Source organism: Squalius cephalus, assembly GCF_949319135.1.
Source record: "Squalius cephalus genome assembly, chromosome: 11".
NCBI classification, from domain to species: Eukaryota; Metazoa; Chordata; class Actinopteri; order Cypriniformes; family Leuciscidae; genus Squalius; species Squalius cephalus.
In genome coordinates this window covers 14,748,597-14,770,264 of record NC_137132.1, presented here as the reverse complement: position 1 = coordinate 14,770,264, position 21,668 = coordinate 14,748,597, and the positions used below count along the sequence as shown (strand labels likewise).

General features: G+C 40.0%; 2 protein-coding genes across 2 annotated transcripts in view; both read left to right on the top strand.

The window, feature by feature from the left end:
- Window positions 1–10,824, top strand: part of timm50 (translocase of inner mitochondrial membrane 50 homolog) — a 30,394-nt gene extending 19,570 nt beyond the window's left edge. Inside the window, exons 5-11 of the mRNA XM_079885725.1 lie at window positions 210–268; window positions 356–475; window positions 2,731–2,835; window positions 3,416–3,514; window positions 9,341–9,497; window positions 9,590–9,696; window positions 9,782–10,824. Of these exons, the coding sequence (XP_079741851.1) occupies window positions 210–268; window positions 356–475; window positions 2,731–2,835; window positions 3,416–3,514; window positions 9,341–9,497; window positions 9,590–9,696; window positions 9,782–9,880 (746 nt within the window). The 3' untranslated portion in view covers window positions 9,881–10,824. The remainder of the gene's footprint in view (window positions 1–209; window positions 269–355; window positions 476–2,730; window positions 2,836–3,415; window positions 3,515–9,340; window positions 9,498–9,589; window positions 9,697–9,781) is intronic.
- Window positions 10,825–14,641: 3,817 nt separating this feature from the next.
- Window positions 14,642–20,232, top strand: dlc (deltaC). Its single transcript, XM_079885962.1, has 9 exons — window positions 14,642–14,935; window positions 15,034–15,267; window positions 15,368–15,425; window positions 15,535–15,792; window positions 16,161–16,522; window positions 16,618–16,834; window positions 17,915–18,596; window positions 18,691–18,805; window positions 18,902–20,232. Exons 1-9 carry the CDS (start codon window positions 14,885–14,887, stop codon window positions 18,905–18,907), a joined length of 1,983 nt encoding a protein of 660 aa, XP_079742088.1. The 5' UTR covers window positions 14,642–14,884; the 3' UTR covers window positions 18,908–20,232.
- Window positions 20,233–21,668: the final 1,436 nt, after the last annotated feature.

The following is a 21,668-nucleotide window of genomic DNA, read 5'->3' as shown; positions in this document are numbered from 1 at the left end:
GAAATGACCATTAGTATTTGATGTGCTTACGTAGTTGTTATCAGTAAGCCTTAAACCATTTAAAATGACTTAACATTTAATATTTGCATTTTATACAGTAAGTCGAAGACATACAAAGAGCTTTAAGAAACTATTTTTACTTTTAATCATGAATCATTTTTTATCGATGTGGCTACACAAGTTTATAATTTTTTTTTTTCGTCCTCTAGATGTTCCCGTCATCCAGCAGCTCAGAAGAACCTTCAAATATTTCAAAGATTACCGACAGGTTAGAGGATACAGAAAATAAACCCCATTTATATCCTCATAAGAAAGAATCTGAGGTACCAAATGTTCTCTTTCTGCTTCTCTGTAGATGATCATCGAGCCCACAAGCCCAAAGCTTCTCCCAGACCCACTGCGAGAACCCTATTACCAGCCTCCATACACTCTAGTGCTGGAGCTCACCGATGTCCTCCTCCATCCAGAGTGGTCGGTAGGTGTCACAGCTCAATTAATGTAACCAAGAGAACATCTGCATTTGAGGATCAAGTAAGGACCAATGTCACTTTTGATCCTGAGCTCCAAACTTTGTACTTATCAAAGAATGAAATAAAATATATCATGGTTTCCACAAAAATATTAAGCAGCACAACTGTTTTCAACATTTATTTAAAAAAAAAAGATATATTATATTAGATAATATTAGAATGATTTCTGAATGGAATCGGATCATGTGACACCGAAGGCTGGAGTAACGATGCTGAAAAAGCTTCACTTCGGAATATATTAAAATAGAAAATATTGCTGGAACTGACTGTTTGTTTTCCAATCGATTAATCTATCGAGTATTTTTCGATTAATTCGAAAACTTTTTTTCACACTTTATCACATAAATACCTTTATTTTGTTCTCTGATTTAGAAAACGGCTTCCATACTGCATGTATAATAATTATAAAAGAATCGAAATGCTGCTTAAAATAGTTTTAGGTTGAGTTTAGAATGTCTACTGCCCTTCTAACTGAGCCACTTTGAGCTGTGGGACAAAGACTTTGCATTCTCAGAACTCTATTTAACATGAAATGACTCTTAAATCTAGATTGTTTCAGTCTGCTTAATGCCAGTTCATATCATTAGACACTAAATCTCAGTTAAAATCCCCCCAAAACGTTTTGCTCCTAATTGCAGGCCTATTGCTGTTCCAATTTAAACACAGCTGCAACCACTCTAGTATATTTTGTACATACTCTCTACGTGCTGTGCTGTATAGTGTGTATATTTGTGTGCACTCAGATCCCATCTGCAATAAAAAGTGTCTCTATTTGATTTACTATTAAACGACCCTTTGTCACCTATCTGTTTATTACAAACTTTCCTTATCAATTCCTGTTAATCGCATGAGGCCATCTGGAATGCTGTTTTGGGCGAACCACCTGTCGCCTCCCTTACCTGCTCCCTCCTTCCCTCTGTTCTCTCTACCTGGCCAGCTGTGAGGGAAGGGCCACACACAGGTGACAGGTGGAGCATAGCCTACCTGTAATCTGACACACCTCAGCAGACTGTTACCGTGGCGCACGGCACAGTGATTTTTGTTGAACCTCAAGTGAAGCTTTGTCTGTGACTGTACTCTTGTTTTTGGCTTTGTTTGACATGTACACTCCGATAGGTGTTCGGTGCCAGATAAAAGCACAATTAAAGTATCTGTTACTCTAAATGATATCTAAGTAAAGAAGAATTAGTTGAGTTTGATGGTAAAATGCAACTTCATATTTAACGCAGTCAATTGACGTAAAATGCTGCTTCCTGCTATTCCTTCTTTCTACTGACTAATGATAGGAATAGTCAGGCTTCCAGTAAATTTTTGAGAAAGACTCTCTAACTTCATGTTCATTCATAAATGTATTCCAGATGGGCCGTCTAAAGATGTTTGATTTCAAATAGCAATACTCGTGTATAGGCAAAACATTTCGTTAATGGCGTAAGACGGCCAGCTGTTGGCTGCTTTAGCAGACCTGAGGCAAAAATCTGTTACTTACTCCTTTTTATTTTTTTCTCACTTTAACAAGGAACTGACTGCATTAAAATAAATGCACTGTATTTTGAAAGGAAAATATATTCACTATCTTTCAAAGTTTGGTTGGGGGGGGTCGTTTAAAAAAAAAAAAAATTCAAAGAAGCTATTCAAGGCTACATTTATTTGATCAAAAATACAATAAAACCGTAATATTGTGAAATATTATTACAAATTAAAATAAGTGTTTTCTATTTTAATATTCTATAAAATGTCATTTATTCCTGTGATGTTCAGCATCATTACTCCAGTCTTCAGTATCACATGATCCTTCAGAAATCATTCTGATATGCTGATTTGCTTATTATTATCAATGCTGAACAGTTGTGCTGCTTAAGATTTTTTGGAAACTGTGATACATTTTCTTTTTTTCAGGATTCTTTGATGAAACTGAGTCTTTTTGTAACATTATCACTTTTGGTCAGTTTAATGCAACCTTGCTGGATAAAAGTATTTTGTTTCAAAGAAAAAAATTGTACTGACCCCAAACTTTTGAATGATTGTGTATATTTGGATGCAAATGGTCTAGTTAAAAATAATTGTAATCAACCTTTAAAAAATGTCATTCTGTTATGTTAAATTGTTTTAAACCCTATTGTTAGGCCTAATAAATATGTAAAAACATTGGACCTCTTTTTTTGAGTTTTAATGTTTTATGGATCTCCTCTGCCGCCTCTAGTTGGCCACAGGCTGGCGTTTTAAGAAGAGGCCTGGCATAGACTATCTGTTCCAGCAACTGGCCCCGCTCTACGAGATAGTCATCTTCACATCAGAGACAGGCATGGTGAGTCTCAGTGGTGGTGAGGACTGTTTACCACAATAATACCATTACGATTGGCTTATTTGTTTTTGCATACACTGTTTCAATTGCAGTTAAAAGGAAAAGTTTCTTGAACCATGCTTGGCATTGAACCCACTTATAATAGATGCTATTTTGGATACAGTGGCACACCTACACTTTTGTTGATTCTACAAACACGTCGTCTTGTGCTCAAATATAACGTTTCCCAAATGATGCCATTAGTGGGACCTTTATGCTAAGCTTCAGTCTGCAAGTGTTTGTGTGTGTCTGTTGGTGTGGCACACTTGTAAAGTCATGCAAATGAGCCTTGTTTTGTTTGAACAGCCTTTTGCTGCTGGTGTTTTGTTTTATTCTAATGCATGTGAAAGTCAGTTCAGCTTTTCAGCAGTGTAAATTTGTTTTAGCATTTGTAATGTGTGCTTTTTATGGGTAAATACGATGTTTAGATTTTAGATTTCTTGATTTCCCCTGCACGATATTTAACTTCACTTAAAGACAATCTCTCATTGTAAAACATAAAAATGATTCCTGAATGCTGCAATGTGTGTTTGTGTGTGGGCAGACGGCGTACCCCTTGATTGACAGCATAGATCCTCAAGGATTCGTGATGTACCGGCTCTTTCGGGATGCCACACGCTACATGGAGGGCCACCATGTTAAGGTAAACTTCAGTCTGCTTGCCTATAGGCCTGCTTCTCAGTATCATGCTTTGTCGGTGACGTGCGCAAACTCACTCTCAGTATTTAGGACACTTCTCTGTTCTTGTAAACAGTGTCTGCCACTTACCGTAAAATCCAGCTGTCTGGTATTTCACCCCGCAATTGTTTGAGTCACATCAAAATCATCAGAGATAAGCAATATGTTGCAAACCAAGAAGCTGGTTTTTTGACCAGATGTTGTGTTTTCTTGTACAGATGTTAATGGTTTATCTCAACAAAGACAACACGTCTTGGGGAAATCCATTTATAGTTTCAAAATGTTTGCTTTCATGCTGCAATACAGATTTAGTTACATACATTTGCTAATTTCCTCATTTATTATAAATCGCTCAGAGTAAAGCTCCTCCATGTGAATGTAATACAGTATGGTCTGATCTTATTGCTCAAGATCCCTGCCCCATGGGCCCCCTCTCCTGAGTGACCCGGGCAACATTATGGCGCGATGCCCCCCGTGTCTCTGCTGCATGCCGTCCTTCTGTTCGCCCATTGATTTCCCCACTGCTATGTCCTTATTCTTTTTTTCTTTTCTCAACAGCCCAAGACAATAGTTTCTTCCCCTCCTTCTCTTCTCCTCCTCCCTTCTCTCTTCTCAGGCCTCATTAACCTTCTGCCCCCTCCTTTTTCCTTCGTTAGGCCGTCCGCCGTTACCTAAACTCTCTCCTCATTAGGCTTATGAATGGTGCACATCTAACGCTTAAGATCAAATTTACAATTGCATTAGTGTACAAATTAAATCAGTTTTTAGCATCCTTGGTTATATTACAGTGTCACATGTTGCTGGAGGGTATTATAGAATTATTTTATTCTTTATACACAAAAGTTTCAGGTCTTTTTTTTAAAATAATTTAATACTTTTATTCAGCGATGATGCATTAAATTGTTCGAAAGTAACAGTAAAGACATTTATAATGTAACAAAATAACTTTTAAACGGTGGTGTATAAAACATTCTAAAGGTATTCATTTAACTCTGTGTCCTTAAATGCATATAGTTAAAATACTATTATTAATATCAAGATTTTACATTTAAACTTGTAGAACATGTTTGGATTAGAAAATACTTTTGCTTAATTTGTTTCAATTTTCATTTACTAAAATGTTTCCACATAACTGATATATCCAATATTATTAAAATTCTATACTCTTTTGTCTAAATAAAATAAGTAGATCATTCACCAAAGTGCATAAGCATCTCAATATAATAATGTGCGATCATGAAAAATAGATGATCATTTTGAGATTTGCTAAAGATTGCATTTAACAGTGTTTTTAAAGATTTTTTTGTTTTGAACAGCAAAGGTATCCAGCCTTAATTGTTAATGTGCAGAATTGAAACAATTTTCTATTCTTACAGTCACGCTACTTGGCAACTGCTTAGTGCTCGTACAGAAGTAACAGTGTATGTATGCGTATTTCTGCAATAGGTCTTCACTCCGGTCACATTTCACCACTGCCTGTCTGGCCTTGTCCACCAGACCCCCATCAGCACTCTCTCTCCATCCACCTTCTGCCAACACACGTTTATTTCACTCTGCTTCACCCTCCTCTCCTCTCCTCTCGCTCCCCTCCCTCACCTCCCATCTGGCCCTCAGAAGCGGGAGGGGGAATGAGAAAACAAATGCAGTCGAATGAGTTTCCTTTTGAAGAATTAAGAAGGAAAAACTTTAAAAAGCTGCCGATGAACAAGAATGAATGACTAGAACAGTTAGTTACAAAAACGTGAAATAAGAGTAAAACATGGTGACATGACAATAATGACACTGAAAGCAAATTCTACAGCGCCATGATGCATTTTGGGCCAGCATGAACTTGATCGCTTTGAGTTATGCATGAAGGAAGAGTTCCCTGGTATTTATAAGAATCTCACGAATGCGTTCAGTTTCCCAGGATGGCCTTTCTGTTGATTTCTGATGATTTCTGCAACGCAGACTGAATTGCGCAATATCACGGAATTTGGTAAATTATGGATGAATAAATCAAAAGTAGGGCTGTAAACATAAACAAATTGCGATATGGACTAGTGTGTGTCATAAGACTGCAATTTAATTATGAAATCTACATGCTGTGTGAATGAGTGGCGCAGTTTCATCAACAACATGTACCGTATTTTCCAGCCTATAAGCACACAAAATATACACACAAATACACGTGAAAAACAATACAGTTCTAGCATAGGTGCCACAAGTGTGGCCGAAACTACATACTTCACCTTTAATGAAATGAAGACTAAACAAGCTTGTTGCCCTGAGCTGGAGGAGAAAGCTTGCAGAACAGCTTTCTCCTGCGGTTGAGTGCGTTACTGTACAGTTATGTTTCGTAAATTCGCTTAGGCTTGGCATTTATAATAAAAATTGTTTATATAAACACCACTAAGTTAGGTTATGCACTACTATTTTACATTATTTCTGATTGTAATAAAATGCGACTTTACAACGCAATTTTGTGTTTTATGAATTTAGTTAATTGGACATGCTTTTTGATTAATATAATTTAAAGGTAGACAATAGCCGCTTTCCGACCGGAGGAACCTTTTCACAGTTCCTAGAACTATTGGCTAAAGTACCTAGGAACGATTTTAGTTCTAGGAACTCCATTTGGAGGAACTAATTTAGGTCCTACTTCAGAGTAGGGTCTAAACCAGCACTATAGGAACTACCCGTGACGTTAGTGTACGCTGATTGACCGAACGCACGCGGGACACCAGCACCTGCCATTTTTAAAACAGCTAGAATGTAAACACACAGATTATAGCCTATATGTTTACTCCATAAACTAACTATACAAACATGGAAAACAGTGATAGATGGGTCTCTAAACATTTATGCTGAAGAGAAAATCCAACGCAACTTTGAGGGACCAAGCCAAACATGATTATGTTTATCTGCCCAGCTAGCAACACTGGACATCAACCACACGGCATAGGCTAATAAACTTTTTTTCATATACTGTCTACTTTCTATAACAGTTCTATCTAATAACATATTAAACAGTACTGTTAGACAGATCGCTAACTAATAAACACAGAGAATGCGAGCATTGTTTGCTCTGGTGTTCTCAGCGCCGCCAAAATAAAGGTCCGTCGCGCCGTCAAAATAAAAGTCACCGTGCTTGCGTCACTCCCTTACCCCTCCTACCAGTTCCTATGGCCACTTGGCCAGTGCGAACGCTAACAGCAAAACCGAGTTTGGGGGAGAGTAGTTCTTAGAACTGTTTAGAAGTGGACAGTTCCTAGAACTAAGTTCCTGTAACTACTTGGTCGGAAAGCGGCTTATGTAACTTTTGGCCCTCTAGTGTTTAAAAAAAAAACTGCATGCATTTTGCGGAAGAACATTGTTTTGGTTGTGCTTCAGCTCTGTGACTGTGCGGATGAATATGGTTATCCTACTGCTCATAAAACATGCACTACTAGACTTAAAAGATATAACCAGTTTAGATGGAAAGGATCTCAAGCTGACTCGCTGAAGACGTTACTGTAGCAAAAAGCCACTGTTGATTCTCGATTTATTACGAGCTCTGTGACTTGCTTTCTCATTTACCAGCAAACTCTATTCTCTATTAAAATGGGTGATTTCCCGGAGGTTCGAGATTTAGCATTCTCCATGTCAACCTTTCTCGCTCGTTGTAACAACTAACCTATGGCACTCTTACACCATACACTGGTGTAAAAGTAACAGTAACCCGAGCGCATGTATGCAATTTCCGGCAAAAACCATCCCACCCGGTCATAAATATAAAGTTAATAGACTTACAGAATCAGGGTCAGACAAAAACACATTTTGGAAGGATTGATGATGTATTGACTCGTTATTTAAATTTTGTTAAATGGAAGAATGGAAAGAAGTATAAGTATTAGATTTGACCTGATTTGATTGGGCGCTACCTTTCTGTGAACTGTTTCATACAGATATGACACCAGTAGATGCTTCTCCCCTCCCCCAGCCGAGGTCCTCAGCACAGATAGGGGGGCGAGCTGGGCTTTTATTGGCAGGTGCATAGCGTGGCACGTGCGTATAGTCAGCGGCACGCTTCCTTCGGCTCGTGCTCCAGTGTTTTACCTGGGGAATTGAAGAGGCTGTTTGACTCGGCAACATGACACTCTTATGCCCAGCTGCGTTACACAGCTCTGCTCACACACCCACACTGAAGATCAAATACACACTAGCTACGTAAAACGTACTAATTATCGTTCAGTTTCACATTTTGAATGCGATTTGGGCGCCATTAAGCTCGCCTGTTGCTATAATCCATAAAAATCTCATTATTTATACATGCACGCTCATACACTCAATAACAAATACACTGAAACACACACTCGCACTCCCGGTGGGGTTTGGGCGTGTCTCATAGGGAAAGCAGATGCGGGTAATTTATTGTAAATGCTACGGAGTGTGCCGCCGTCAAGAGGGCTTTCCTTTCGGGGCCCCTCCATCTCTCTCGCACACGCAACTTTTTCAGTCTCTCTGGGGGATGCTGATGACCTCAGTGATAGAGAGAGTGCAGCGTCCCTGTCCATCTGCTCTGCAGGACCACCACTGAGACAGCTGGCCCGGATAGAGCGTGTGCGTGTGTGAGCGAGCGAGAGAGCGAAAACGGGGGGCAATGGGCTGGTGTTAAGTCTTTGCACCCCTCCACAAATGCATAGGTGTAAATATGGTTCACATCAGTGTCACACAAACGTTTGGGGGTGTGAGAGGTCACATTTAACCTCAATTTGTATGTATAGCTGTGATAAGTAGACTCAGACTGGACCTATTTTGCTAGATGTCAGGCCATTTGAAGCAATAAGCAGCAAGAGGTCAAGAGTTAGGGGTGTTTTTGGAATTTAAGTTACAGTACCACACAGCCTCAAGTGTTTTTTTTAAACATTAACAACAGCAATATGATTAAAGAATGCAATGCCAAAAAAAAGTCGCTGTTTGGATTTAAATAGGCAAATGCTTAAGAGTCAATGATTGGGTCATTATTGCAGTGATTATTATGTTTCTAGCATGTTATATGTTTGGCAACAGTTCTTCTAACCCTAAAGCACCTTTTCACACAGAACGATTAAATTGCGAAAACAATAGATCCCTATGGAGCTATTCACACTGGGCACGATCAATCGCAATGCGGCAAAGTGAGATTGTTTTTTTTTTTCTCGACCAGTGTCGATTTTCTTTTTTTATCTTTTTCTTTTTTCTTTCTCGTCGCCCCGCAATGAAACAAGCCGTCCAATTAGATTTGAGCTTACCCAAGCTGCTGCTGCTGTAGTACCAAACTTTATTTATCTTAATTTACTGTTGTATGTTGTGCAGCGGATGAGGTTAATGCCAAATGGGAAACCTACGAGATGCATACATGAGGAAAAATGTATTCTCGGTCCACGTCATCATCGCGTTCAGTGTGAAAGCTCCGTTCATTGGCGATTCGCTTAGCTTTATCGAGTCACGCTCAGTGTGAAAGGGCCTTGATTGATGGAGTGTGTAGTTTTTTTATTTCTTAAACAACTACATAGACACATCATCAGGCTCAAATAGTGAAAGAATGGTTGGGAGGGAGCATGAAGAATCATTTTCACACATGAATTGGCACCTCTGAGTCCAGACCTTAAATTCACCTCTTGATGGAAATGTTATTATCAGTTTTTGGTCAAGATCTTGTACTGAAAATGCAAGAGTCAAGCACTCTGTAAGGTCTACTCCAGCACATCCCAAAGACTTTCAAAGAAATTAAAGTCTGAACAATTATTTAAAAAATGATATTCACTAATGACTCTTGTTTGTCTTGCAGGACGTGTCTTGTTTGAACAGAGATACCTCCAAAGTCATTGTGGTGGACTGTAAGCGAGAGGCCTTCGGTCTACAGCCTTTCAACGGTTTGGCGCTGTGCAAGTGGGACGGCAACTCAGAGGATCGCACGCTCTATGACTTGGCTGCCTTCCTTAAAAGTGAGTATGCATGTGTGGGACAAATAGATGTTGTCAGATTGTATTGTATTGTTCATTTGTACAGCTCAATTGACCTTGTATATGGTGTGTAGCTATTGCCATCAGCGGAGTGGAGGATGTGCGTTCAGTATTAGAGAACTACGCCCACGAGGAAGACCCCATTGAAGCTTTCAAAAGAAGGCAAGCACAGCTTGCACAGGTACTCATCACATTTTCTTTTTCCCTGTCAGGTGTCACATTTCGTGGTGTTTGCTAATATTGCATGAATATTTTTGCACACACAGGAAGAAGAACAGAGACTTTCGGAGCTTGCGCAACAGAAGAAACAGGGAATTTCATTAGGTACCATCGCAGGTCGTTTCTGGTCTCGGAAGCAGCAGTGAGGACTCGTCCTGCTCACACCCACCTAAAACGGTCCCACCTCGACTGTGACCAGCCATTGAGATGAAGGCCATAGTCAAACAGGTGGACGGTGTATGTGGGCGGGAGGGGAGAATGGGACCAGAAGGGCATGTGTGGAAAGAACATCCAATCGGCTACACTGGAGGGATGCTACCTTGTTACAGGGGTTGAGATAGGAGCGAGCGACTCCAAAAGACGTTTCATTCCTGTGGAAGATAGCACTTCCTGGACAGCAGACACAGATACGGTGCCCTCACTTATGATCTCACTGATTAGAAATTGTTTCAGGGTTGTAGGACTTGTTCTTGTCCACTTCTATGGCTCCCTTATCTCTGCAAGAGCAAAGAACTGCACAGCACCACGTGAACTGAAGAACTGATCTTGTTTCCATCATGTAGGCCCCATTTCAAACCCATAACTGATGCTGTAGGCAATAGCCTGATATTAGACTCCCATAAGTTCTGATCATGACACGGCACATGAAGCAAAACCTTGGATTTGTGTTCATGCTGCCAGCAAGACTGTCTTTGTCATGGTGATTCTGTTGCAGTGTGTTGAGGAGAACCTCTCAAATAAAGCGAGCTCAATCTGGTGCTATTTCAGAAATGGCCCATCATGTCTAAGGATGTGCTTTGTATTGCTTAAGTTGTGAAACACCCAGAATATCTCCAATAAACAAACCATAACATAATGTGTGTGATGTGTGATGTCATGGTATTTTATTTTCAATGCTGAAAGGTCTTTTCCAGAGCAAATCTTCTTTCATCACCTTTAATTGTGTTGCTTTAAATGACAAACTTGTACTGTAGTTTATCATCAATCATAATTTGTTATATATATTTATGGCAGGTAGTTAAATGTGGTCCTGAAGTAAACACATAATGTAATGTAAACAAAAAATAAACACACTGCCTTTTTAACACTGCATTTTATGGTTTTATTTATTTTTAGTGCCTTTTATTTTTTTTAAAGTGCACTCTTTTAGGCCTTTATGTTAGTAAATTAAAAAAATATAAGAATTGCAGAGAAATTAATGTGAATTATTGATTTTATTGAGTGGCTGCTGTATTTATTTCAGGAAACAAAGTGTTGAGATTGTCTTGCCATTTTCAAATACTGTTCTGTGCAAAGGTCTTTGATGCAAAAAATAATAAAATGCATTAAAAATATAATCAGACTTAAAATAATTAGATGGTTAAATGTAACTAATGGATTTGTTGCACATATTACAAATTCATACCCTCCTGTAAAAGTCGTTATGTTTGTGAACACAAACTTGTTTGTGTTCCTTTTCCTAGTGTGAATTAGAATCCAGTACGAAATCAGTTTCTTTTGCTATTAACTTCAACACTAACTCGATCTAAGTGCACTTAAAATAACACCCAGTCACCCACATAATGTGGACAACCTCTCTGACCGACCGATGCCCCAGCAGCACGCTTCACAACGCACACAATTTGACTCAATTGGGAGACAGAATGCGAGGTGTTAAACTTTTGTCAATGTCACACCTTTGCGTTTGACAGACGCACACGTGCCAATTATGCATTTATGGTAACCACTGAATTGCACGAATCGTCTGTCTGGCCTCTGCAGAGTAAACTAGTGAGTAAAACATTTTAAAAAAATGAGGGGATTTAGGCCTATATACAGAACAAACTTATAAACTTTAAATACAAGTTGTCATATGACGTAACTGCAAAGTCTGACGAGCTTTAAATTCATAATTTAGAGTCGGACATGACGAAAGAAGTAACTTTAGTAAGATAAATTAATTCAGTAACCGCTCCGAGTGTTTTTGATTCATTTCAATTGAACCGGCTCGTGGGAGTCAATCGTTTGAGAACCTGATTCATTTAAAACAAACGACTCATTAAAGCCATTCGCCTGTGATTCGAACTACACTGTTCACGCTGACTCACTTAAAAGAACCGACTCATAATGGCAAAGCGCACTGAATTTTTGATCGACTAAAATTAATCAGCTGACAAAAGAGTTATTCGTTCGCGAATTTGAGTTCATAATAAGTAGGCTACAGGCCTAGCCTACACTGATTAGTTCGATATGAACCGAAAGTCATACAAATCACTCAGTTCAAGTAGGCTAGCCTATGTTTTAATGGTAGGCCTACGTGTTCCGAACTCGGTTCTCGGGAAGTTTGTACAAATGTGGCACAACTGTTTTCCCAGACCAATGAAATGAAGTTGCCAGTTGCAGAACAGATTTTTCCCAAAGGTGTGAACAAATGACATGCGAATTAAATGACACCTCCGAGCATCATGCACGTGCAGGGAGCCTGGGAACCGGTCTCCGTCGGGCACCGCGTGTCGCACTTCACACCTTGGAAGAGGGGCACCAATTCACATTTATGGACGCGCCTTCTGCCACTGGCTAACACCTCACCATAACTGTCGCCATGTGTCATTTCACCCCCATGTGCCAATCCTTCCCCTCCCGCCAGAATTCACTAGCACCCACAGACACGCTTTATCCCAGCAAACGCGACGACTCTCGCACCGTTTGGATGTTAGACACGTGGATGGGAAAGTGTTAAACACGGGCGCGCAAAGCAAAACATCTAGCGCTTAATTTTGTTAGTCGCAAAAGCGGGCGATGAAACTATTATAGTGGTGACTTTATAACGTACCCGGGGGAAAGGGGGTTGGTGTAAGTTTGATCTATCGTTCACCTATATCAGGAAACATCAGAGATGCATGCAGCATGCGCGTCTTCGATTGAGCCAGATGGCTATTGATTTTGTGACTTTTCCCCGCTTTCCCCTCATCACTCTCTTTGTCGAATGAACATAATGGGCACACGACACCTATTTTGCTGAACATGTACCCCATAGCGCACATCAATACGAGCTTGGGCACGCGCACGTATCTCAGAATGGGGCCAGGTCAAAAAAAAAAAAGTTAAGTTTTCTTATTTTATTATGAGCCTAAGTTACGTTTAAAACTACTTTTTAAAAGACATACCTGGAAATGTGACTACCTTAAAATGTATACATACAGCTAATCCATATCCAAAAATGAACAAAAAATATTAAAATGCTAAAATGATTGTTGGACTGCAGCCTGGTTGTATTATTAATTTCAAAAATATTCATTGCCTTGAAATTTATGGAGGAAGAACATTAAAATGTTACCATTTTAATTGGGTTTTCAATTTTAATAGCTCGAATAAGTTGGTAAGTTGGATATTAACATTATATTGTATAATGACATGGTTATATATTGCATTAAACCACACAATCGCTGTATGGATAAAGTGTGTTATTTACTTGCTTTTTTTGTTTACACAGATAATAACTATTGTTTACGTATTCATCCTTGTGTTCATCAGAAGCCAAGAAACCAGACTGTCTTAATAATTGTCCGACAATAAATTAACAATAGAGGTCCTTCTTAACCCCCTAATCATGGTGCCGTCCAGTAGGCAAAGCGTGCCTGGGGTAAAGATGGGGCCAGCGGAGGCACGCGCTGCACTCATTAGAATCACAATAGAAAATCACTAAAGCACGAGCAACAGTTTGGAACGCGGCGCATTGTTCGCGTGTCTCCTCTGTTTACCCTTAACATGAGCGACAGAACCTTCCTTTCATACTCTTAAGTTAATGCATTTGCAAAAGGAATTTTTTACCTGCAGTTCTTAATTTTGTGTTCCAATAACATTTCAGCAACTTGCTGTTGCATGCATGTTAGCGCATTCACTAAACTTTGAAATCATGAATGCCAGTTGGGGTTATTTAAATAAACTTACATTAGTAAAGAAGACGATAAAACATTCTATATAGCCTACATTTTCATGTGTGTGTTTATACATGAAGAAAGCGAAGCGCAAACAGTGCGCAGGTGCAAGGATTATCATACAGCTGTAGTGAGCGAGTGCCCCCCTCCCAGCACACGTACGCACACTCTTACTGCAGAAAGCAATTATCTGCAATCTTAAATGCTCTGCGCACCCCCCACCATTTCACCCTCTTTACCAAAGACCTACAATCCAAACCCAAGATAACAAAAGAGCCCTCCGGATCTTTCCAGGGCACAATAAAGCGCTTGCCGGTTTAACGACTCACACGCGTCAGAACAATTACAGATTTTAGGGCTGAATAAAATGGGATGCACAGATCACCCCCAACCACCCCCTTCCGCGATCGGTGACGAACATTAATTCTTAAGACGAAAACAAACTTTTGGAGAATTGCGTGGCACGCGGCATCGAAAATTAATAAAATGTGCGAATAGTTGGTTAAAGACATTATTAGCCATTAATTCGATTTTTTTCCTCTCACATCCTTAAAACTATGCCAAAAGGCACAGGTTTAATTGTTTATAAAAAATATTTTTTAAAAAGGGGTTTAGAATTTAGGATAGGCCTATTCCTATAGGCCTAGCCTAAATTTTAGGAACACAGTGTGGAGCATTTAAAAACAAAAGTGATTTGGCGTTTGAAATCATGTAGAAACCAGTGCAGTGTAAATATTTAGTTAATAGTTAATATTTAATTTGCTTTCAACATTAGCCTACTTTTTTAAAGTTTCCAAACGCCTGTGTTATTTACAGTTTATATTGTTCTGTAATATGCCCTATATCTCTTTTACTATGAAATGAACGTAAAGCGCACATTTTAAAGCACTTTTTAAAATGCAAACTTTTTTTTTTTGCAAACTTTTTTTCTTGCATACGCCACGCCTTCTCTTGGCTCGCTATTTAAACCCCACGCGCACTCCACACTCCACGAAAGGTAACTGACGGGTCCAAAGTCTCCTGGAGCAAGAAATCTGTTTCTCTTTGCTTTTTAAGCTCCAACACAGACGACATTAAGATTTTTCAAATAGTTTAGTAGCCTAATTTAGCTTATTGCATTTGATATTATTTTCATCTACTTTTTTTCTTTAAATCGTGGATACCACTACAAACATTCATATCGGACTACTCTTACAGTCTGCTATCGTTCAGTAGCAGACAAGAAGATCCAAAATGGCTTGTGTTTTATTAACGTGTTTTTTTATTTTGATATTAGCGCACCAGGTGAGTAGGCTATTTCACATGCATTTGAATGTAAGCCGATTCTTTTGACCTGTGTTTTCACGGTGCTAATCTTAGTCCTGTTTTTTTTATTTCCATAGGCTGAATCAGGCGGTGTGTTTGAGTTGAAAGTGCACTCTTTCACAAGCACAAGCAGTGTGTGTAAACGGTCCAGCGACTGCCAGATCTTTTTCCGCGTTTGCCTGAAGCATTCACAAGACATCATACTACCCGAGCCGCCGTGCACTTACGGCACTGGAATGACAGGCATATTCAGCGCGGACTCCATCTCCAGCAGTGCGCATATTCGCGTGCCTTTTAATTTCAAGTGGCCGGTGAGTAGCTCAAAATCAGCCTTAAACGATTCACTATCACTTCTTATGTAGGCCTACGTATGCATGCATACATATTTAACAGAGTTTTCTGTCATTACAGGGGATTGTCTCGCTGATAATCGAAGCCTGGAACGCAGAGTCTTCTGACCAGTCAACAGGTATGCGCCCTCACCTGTTTATTTTTTTCTTCTTTTTTTTCAGTAGTTAACAAACTTTTATTTGTTACGCCTATTTCTGTATTGAACACATATTTTGCATGCATTTCAGAGAATATCAACAACATGATCAGCCGTTTGGCCACCAAACGGCGACTCGCTGTCGGAGAGGACTGGTCCCAGGACGTGCATCTCGGAGAGCAAAGCCAACTGCGCTTTTCTTATCGCGTCGTGTGCGATGAATTCTACCACGGCGAGGATTGCTCGGGTTTCTGCCGCCCACGCAATGATGCGTTCGGCCACTCCAACTGTGACGCCGCTGGAAACAGAATTTGCCTGCCGGGATGGGAAGGCGAATATTGCGCAAAACGTAAGTGTATTCAAAAACAGAACGTAAGTGTTTTTTCGAATGTTGTGCATTATTATGTGCACCGTAGAGATCATAAAGAAAAAAAATCGCGGCCAAGTTCAACGGTTTCCACATAAAACTTCTAAGTTAGCTTTTGTTCACTGTAACAATAGAAGCAAAGAGCATAATTTAACAAGGACACGCGTTGAAACCTAATATGCTCTGCCTTCCGTGAAAAAGGCGGCATGTGTTTCTTTTGTGTGTCCCCCAGCTGCTTAGTTTAGTACTTAACAAATACTTGATGTGCCTGAGCCTCTAGAAGGGGGGGGTTGTTTTATGATGCCAGTCATTCTAATGTCCCCCTTTTTCTCCCTCTCCCTTTTAAACAGCCATCTGCTCGTCTGGCTGTAGCGAGGAGCACGGTTATTGTGAGGCCCCGGGTGAGTGCAAGTGCCGCCTCGGGTGGGACGGCCCCCTCTGCGACGAGTGCAAGCGATACCCTGGGTGCCTGCATGGCACCTGCGAACAGCCATTTCAGTGCACTTGCAAGGAAGGCTGGGGCGGCCTGTTCTGCAACGAGGATCTGAACTTCTGCACCAATCACAAGCCCTGCATGAACGACGCCACCTGTACCAACACCGGCCAGGGCAGCTACACCTGCATCTGCAAGCCGGGCTTCAGTGGCAAAAACTGCGAGATCGAGACCAACGAGTGCGACAGCAATCCGTGCAAGAACGGAGGCAGTTGCAATGTAAGCAGCCGGTTACAACACTATACGCTTGAGTTTTGCCCCTTCTTGTCTTTGGTGGAGCTCGAACGTTAATGGCTTTTGCTTTTTCTTCTCAGGACCTGGTGAACGATTACACCTGCACATGCCCTCAAGGGTTCTATGGGAAGAACTGCGAGGTCAGCGCTATGACCTGTGCCGACGGACCCTGCTTCAATGGAGGAACCTGTACAGAAAAGGGGACCGGTGGCTACTCCTGCCGCTGTCTTGCCGGTTACATGGGCTCCAACTGTGAGAAGAAAATCGACCGGTGCAGCAGTGACCCCTGTGCCAATGGTAAGCACATTTTTCTCTTATCTTTAGTCATAAATGCTAAACATTCCAGCAGTGGTGGACAGTAACAACATATTTTTACATAGTTACTGTACTTGAGTACATTTTTCAAGTATCTGTACTTTATTGGAGTATTTTTATTTTAGGGAAACTTTACTTTTACTTCACTACATTTCATAAAGGCATGTCGTTCCTCGTTATTTTGAACTGAAGAAATCGTCACCCGCTCCGAGACATGATACAAGTTTCGTGGAACAAGCTGATTCTTTTCAATTAGCCTGTTAAATCGGTTCGCAAATCGCACAGAATGATTCATTTGTGAATTGGACTGATCCGATTGCATCTGTTCTCGAGTCGACAACTCACTGATTCAAATGATCCGAGTGTCCAGTTAACAAATCACTGAATTTACAAGTCAGACTCAAAACGAGCCAAGAACGGGATCCTCGGAGATTGATTGAAATTTTAGGATTTATTATTGTAAATGATAATTATATTCAGTTTAAATCTGCTGTAAAAGATGAGGTGTTTAAGCCCATAGTATTAAATGCTTGAATGAAAGCAGTAGAATGGAGTATAAGTTTGCAAAATAAATATACATTCATCAAACAGTACTTTTTAATACTCAAGTACGTTCAAATTCAAGTACTTTTACTCGAGTGAAATTGAAAAGAAGGACATAATACTTTTACTTAAGCAAAAGTACAGATACCCTTATAAAGATTACTTAAGTACTTGATTTGTGTACTTTGTCCACCATAGCATTCCATCGTCCTCCGCCTCAGGCAACTTGCTGATCCTTCAGTTTTGTTTTGTTTTGAGATGCATCCACAGTGCATGACGTACTAGTCATGCTTGATAGAAAAGACGCCAGTGAGGCTCTTCCACTGATATGAATGGCGAGATAGAGCTGTCATAAAGCAATAGACCTTTATTAGTCTAAAGAAATCACCATTGCATTCCCAGGGGTTATAATTGCTCTGGTTTACTCCCTTGCCCTTATTCAGTTCACCTTCCCTTATTTTTAGGCTAATACGTTAACATAGTTTGTGGTTTTAACATCCTCTTTGGGTTTTTTTAAAGGTGGCCAGTGTCTCGATTTGGGTAGCAGACTGACATGCAAATGCCGCCCCGGCTTCACAGGCTCACGTTGCGAAATAAACATAGACGACTGCGCAAGTAATCCCTGCCAAAACGCAGGCACCTGCGTGGACGGCATCAACGGCTACACCTGCTCATGCACGCTTGGCTTCTCAGGCAAATACTGCAGCGTCCGCTCTGATGCCTGCAGCCACATGCCCTGTGAGAACGGAGGGACCTGCTACACCCACTTCTCCGGGCCCGTCTGCGAGTGCCCACCAGGTTTCATGGGAACACGATGCGAGTATAACGAGAAGCCCCCTGTGACCAGCCCTTCTCTTCCAGCGGCCATGGTGGTCTCATTTATTCTAGGCCTCATCACTCTCACTCTTGTGATCTGCGCCGCCATCGTGGTGCTGAGACAGATGCGACAAGACTGCAAAGTCACCTCGACCACCGTGCGCAACGACCTGGAGTCCATCAACAACCGCGTCTCCTTGAACCCGTCCTCGACATTAGGTAGAGAGAAGGAGGCTTTCCTCATTCCTGGTGGTCCGTTTAAGGTGTCCAATAAGGACGTGGCATTCAGATCTACCACCGTGGACTCTCAATCAAATTACAAGCAGAAGATGGTGGACTACAATCTGAGCATTGACGAAAAACCTACAAACAACAAGTTAGACATGTAAGTTCGTGTTCATGCTTTTTATGTTGATGGTGTGTTTTTATTTGATGGCATCATATGTGCAAATCTAACGTTTATGTGTGCTTCATTTCAGGAAAAACTCTGAATCGACATTGTTAGTTCCACCTTTGAACTATCCGAAAGAGGGAGTGTATCACCCTGTGTACATCATCCCTGAACACATAGAACAATGTGTATTTGCTACTGAGGTAAGCATCTCCAGACAGTTTGATATTTAAGATTTCAATGTGATGCTTTCAAAGAACGTACGTTAATAGTTTCCTTCTCTTTTCGTTCTTCTTCAGGTTTAACAGTATTTTTCTTTCTGGAGTCCCTTAATCACCAGAGGGCCCGACCCCCAAAATGTTTACAGTCTTAAAGGACAAAAGGAAGACGTGAAGAGAGTATATATTATATCTGCATTATATTATTTATTTATTCATGCTGCTCAGTAAAAGGACTACTTTTTGATATGGACATTTTGCGAAGACAAAGCAAGAGACTTGAAGACTTGCATTATTTGCACTACTTTCTTTTCCTCTTTTTTTTTTTCTTCTTTTTTTTTTAAATGACCCAAATAGAATTTATATATATTTCATCATATTTAAAATGTACATAAAGAACAAGGACTCTCTGGAAGAGCTGAGAAGAAACAAGGATTCATTAATCACAGAAGCCTTGAAAAGGAAGAAAACAGACATCCTGAAGTTCATCTCGCTCTATAAATCACACGAAGCCCAGTCAATCAGCCTTATGGGCGAAGGAGGTGCAACTGAAGGATCTGGAACTGTGACCGTAGAGTATTTTATTATTTAAATTTTTTCGGAAATGGTTCGAAATGCTATTTATAAATGGATCTGTGATGATAAGCAATCAAAGTTATCGAAACAAGCTGTTTCGGCTGTGAACATATGTCTTGGGAATCTACAGTTTATTATGGCTGTGATTTTACTTAGTGCCTCCAATGGATTTGACTATCAGTGATGTTCACTCAAACCAAACCTAATCTTGATTAAGTGCCTCGTCTTTTAATGTGTTATAGCTCAATGAAGAAGGTACTCCTTAGAAACACTAAAAAAACAAACTTTTTAACTACAGGAGTATGTTTTTCAACGAGAAAATGACTTGGGTTCAAATTGTTTAAACAGCAGTGCATGATGGATGTTGTTGTGTATAGTTTTCATCCTGTCACCGTTCACTGCTGCTAAGCTATTTCCGACATTCCCAGGGCTCGAAAGGACCAGTGGGTTCAAACTGATAGCCTCATCATTGTCCAGATTTCCTGGTTTTGTGAACCTCTGCATTAAGGGTCTTTTTCAAAAACAAAAACGTATCATCAAGAGTAGAATCCTTTCTTTTCTTTTTTCCTTTTCCTTTTTTTTTTTTTTGTATGTGGCATTTGTTTCCTAATATTTTTTAAACCATTTAAACCAAAATAGATACTTTTATATTTTATATTGTCATTCTTAATTTAACAATGCAATATTGTACAAAATATTCGTACTATTTAATTGGATTGTAAATAATTTGTATTTATAAAAGATAAATGTATATATGTTTATGTATTGTGCCTTTTGTCACAAGGCCAGAAATATATATTTTTTCATACAATAAATCCTGAAATAATTTACTTTGTACCATGACTTCACCTTTTCTTCATATGAAACTGATATTGGTTATTCCAGGATGGATCTATTCAGCTTTTAGTTTGATGCAACATCCAAAGAACTTGAATGTTATACCCTATATGTTTCAAGGTTTGATCACTATTAGAAAAGGAAATTATCTAGACAGCTGTAGTGAACAATTTTCTAGTCAAATTAATCAGAAAGAATTCCAATATTAACTTCACTAATTCACATAAAGTAATTATTGTGTTGTATAATTAGTTTGGCAGCCAGATTTGCTGTTAGCAGCTCTGGTCAGAGCAGTGCAGATGAAGGCAGAGAAAATTGTAAAGGGTTATTAATGGTCCTCAGACAGGATCACCTGCCATTCACCCCCCATTCTTCCTCTTCCTCCATTCAAAGACAGAAGCCGGGGCTTGAAAGGGGGGAGGGAGGATTGAGCTGCTCTCGCTTTCCCTGGGGAGCGTTGACATGTGGGCCCAGCCTGGTCTGACACCTGTCCTCACCACCAGCCCACAGACACTCAGATTTGTCTCTGTACAGAGACCCACCATTAAGATTTTCTATTTATCACCCCAAAACTCTCAAAAATGTCTAAATAATTATAGAATCATCCTGAGTTAACTGATCCAGAAAGGCTGCATTAAATAAATACATTTATGAAGATTTTTATTTCAAATTAATGCTGTTCTTTTTAACTTTCTATTCATCAAACAAACATATTATGCAGAACAACATTGATAATGGTAAGAAAATATTCTTCAGCATCAAATCAGCATATTAGAATGATTTCCGAAGGATCATGTGACACTGAAGACTGATAGTAATGATGCTGAAAATTCAGCTTTGCCATCACAGGAATAAGTTAAATTTATATTAAAATAGAAAACAGTTGTTTTAAATTGTAATAATTTTTCACAATACTACTGTTTTTACCGTATTTGATTGGCTTAAGAGACATCTTTCAAACAAATTTTTTACCAAACCTTTTTAAATGATAGTGTAAAGCCCAATTTATACTTCTGCGTCGAACTTACGCCGTACCTACGTCGTAGGCTGTGTGTAGCGCGCGTACCCTTCGGCGTACCCTGACGTGCACCTCTCCAAAATTGTAACAACGCGTCAACTCTACGCGGACGCAAGCGCTGTGATTGGTCTGCTAGGACCGCTCCCTCAGGTTTCACATGCTCCCTCTGCGCGCGTGAACGCGGACAACGACGCAGAAGTATAAATGAAAACCAACGCGTTGCCTACAGCGTAGTGGCTCCGGCGTAGGTCCGACGCAGAAGTATAAATCAGCCTTAAGTGATAACATGCTTTCTTGTATTTTCATTTAATGGGTTAGTTCACCCAAAATTGTCATTCCAAATCCGTAAGAACTTCGTTCATCTTCGGAACACAGGAGACTCTTCTGTGTCAGTCTCCTATGTTGTAACCACATTGC

Excerpts from the sequence above, each read along its gene's own strand:
- dlc (XM_079885962.1), top strand. The coding sequence starts at position 14,885 with ATGGCTTGTGTTTTATTAACGTGTTTTTTTATTTTGATATTAGCGCAC. Across the intron at positions 15,268-15,367 it reads CTTTTAATTTCAAGTGGCCG|GGGATTGTCTCGCTGATAAT; the intron begins GTGAGTAGCTCA and ends CTGTCATTACAG. Across the intron at positions 15,793-16,160 it reads AGGCGAATATTGCGCAAAAC|CCATCTGCTCGTCTGGCTGT; the intron begins GTAAGTGTATTC and ends CCTTTTAAACAG.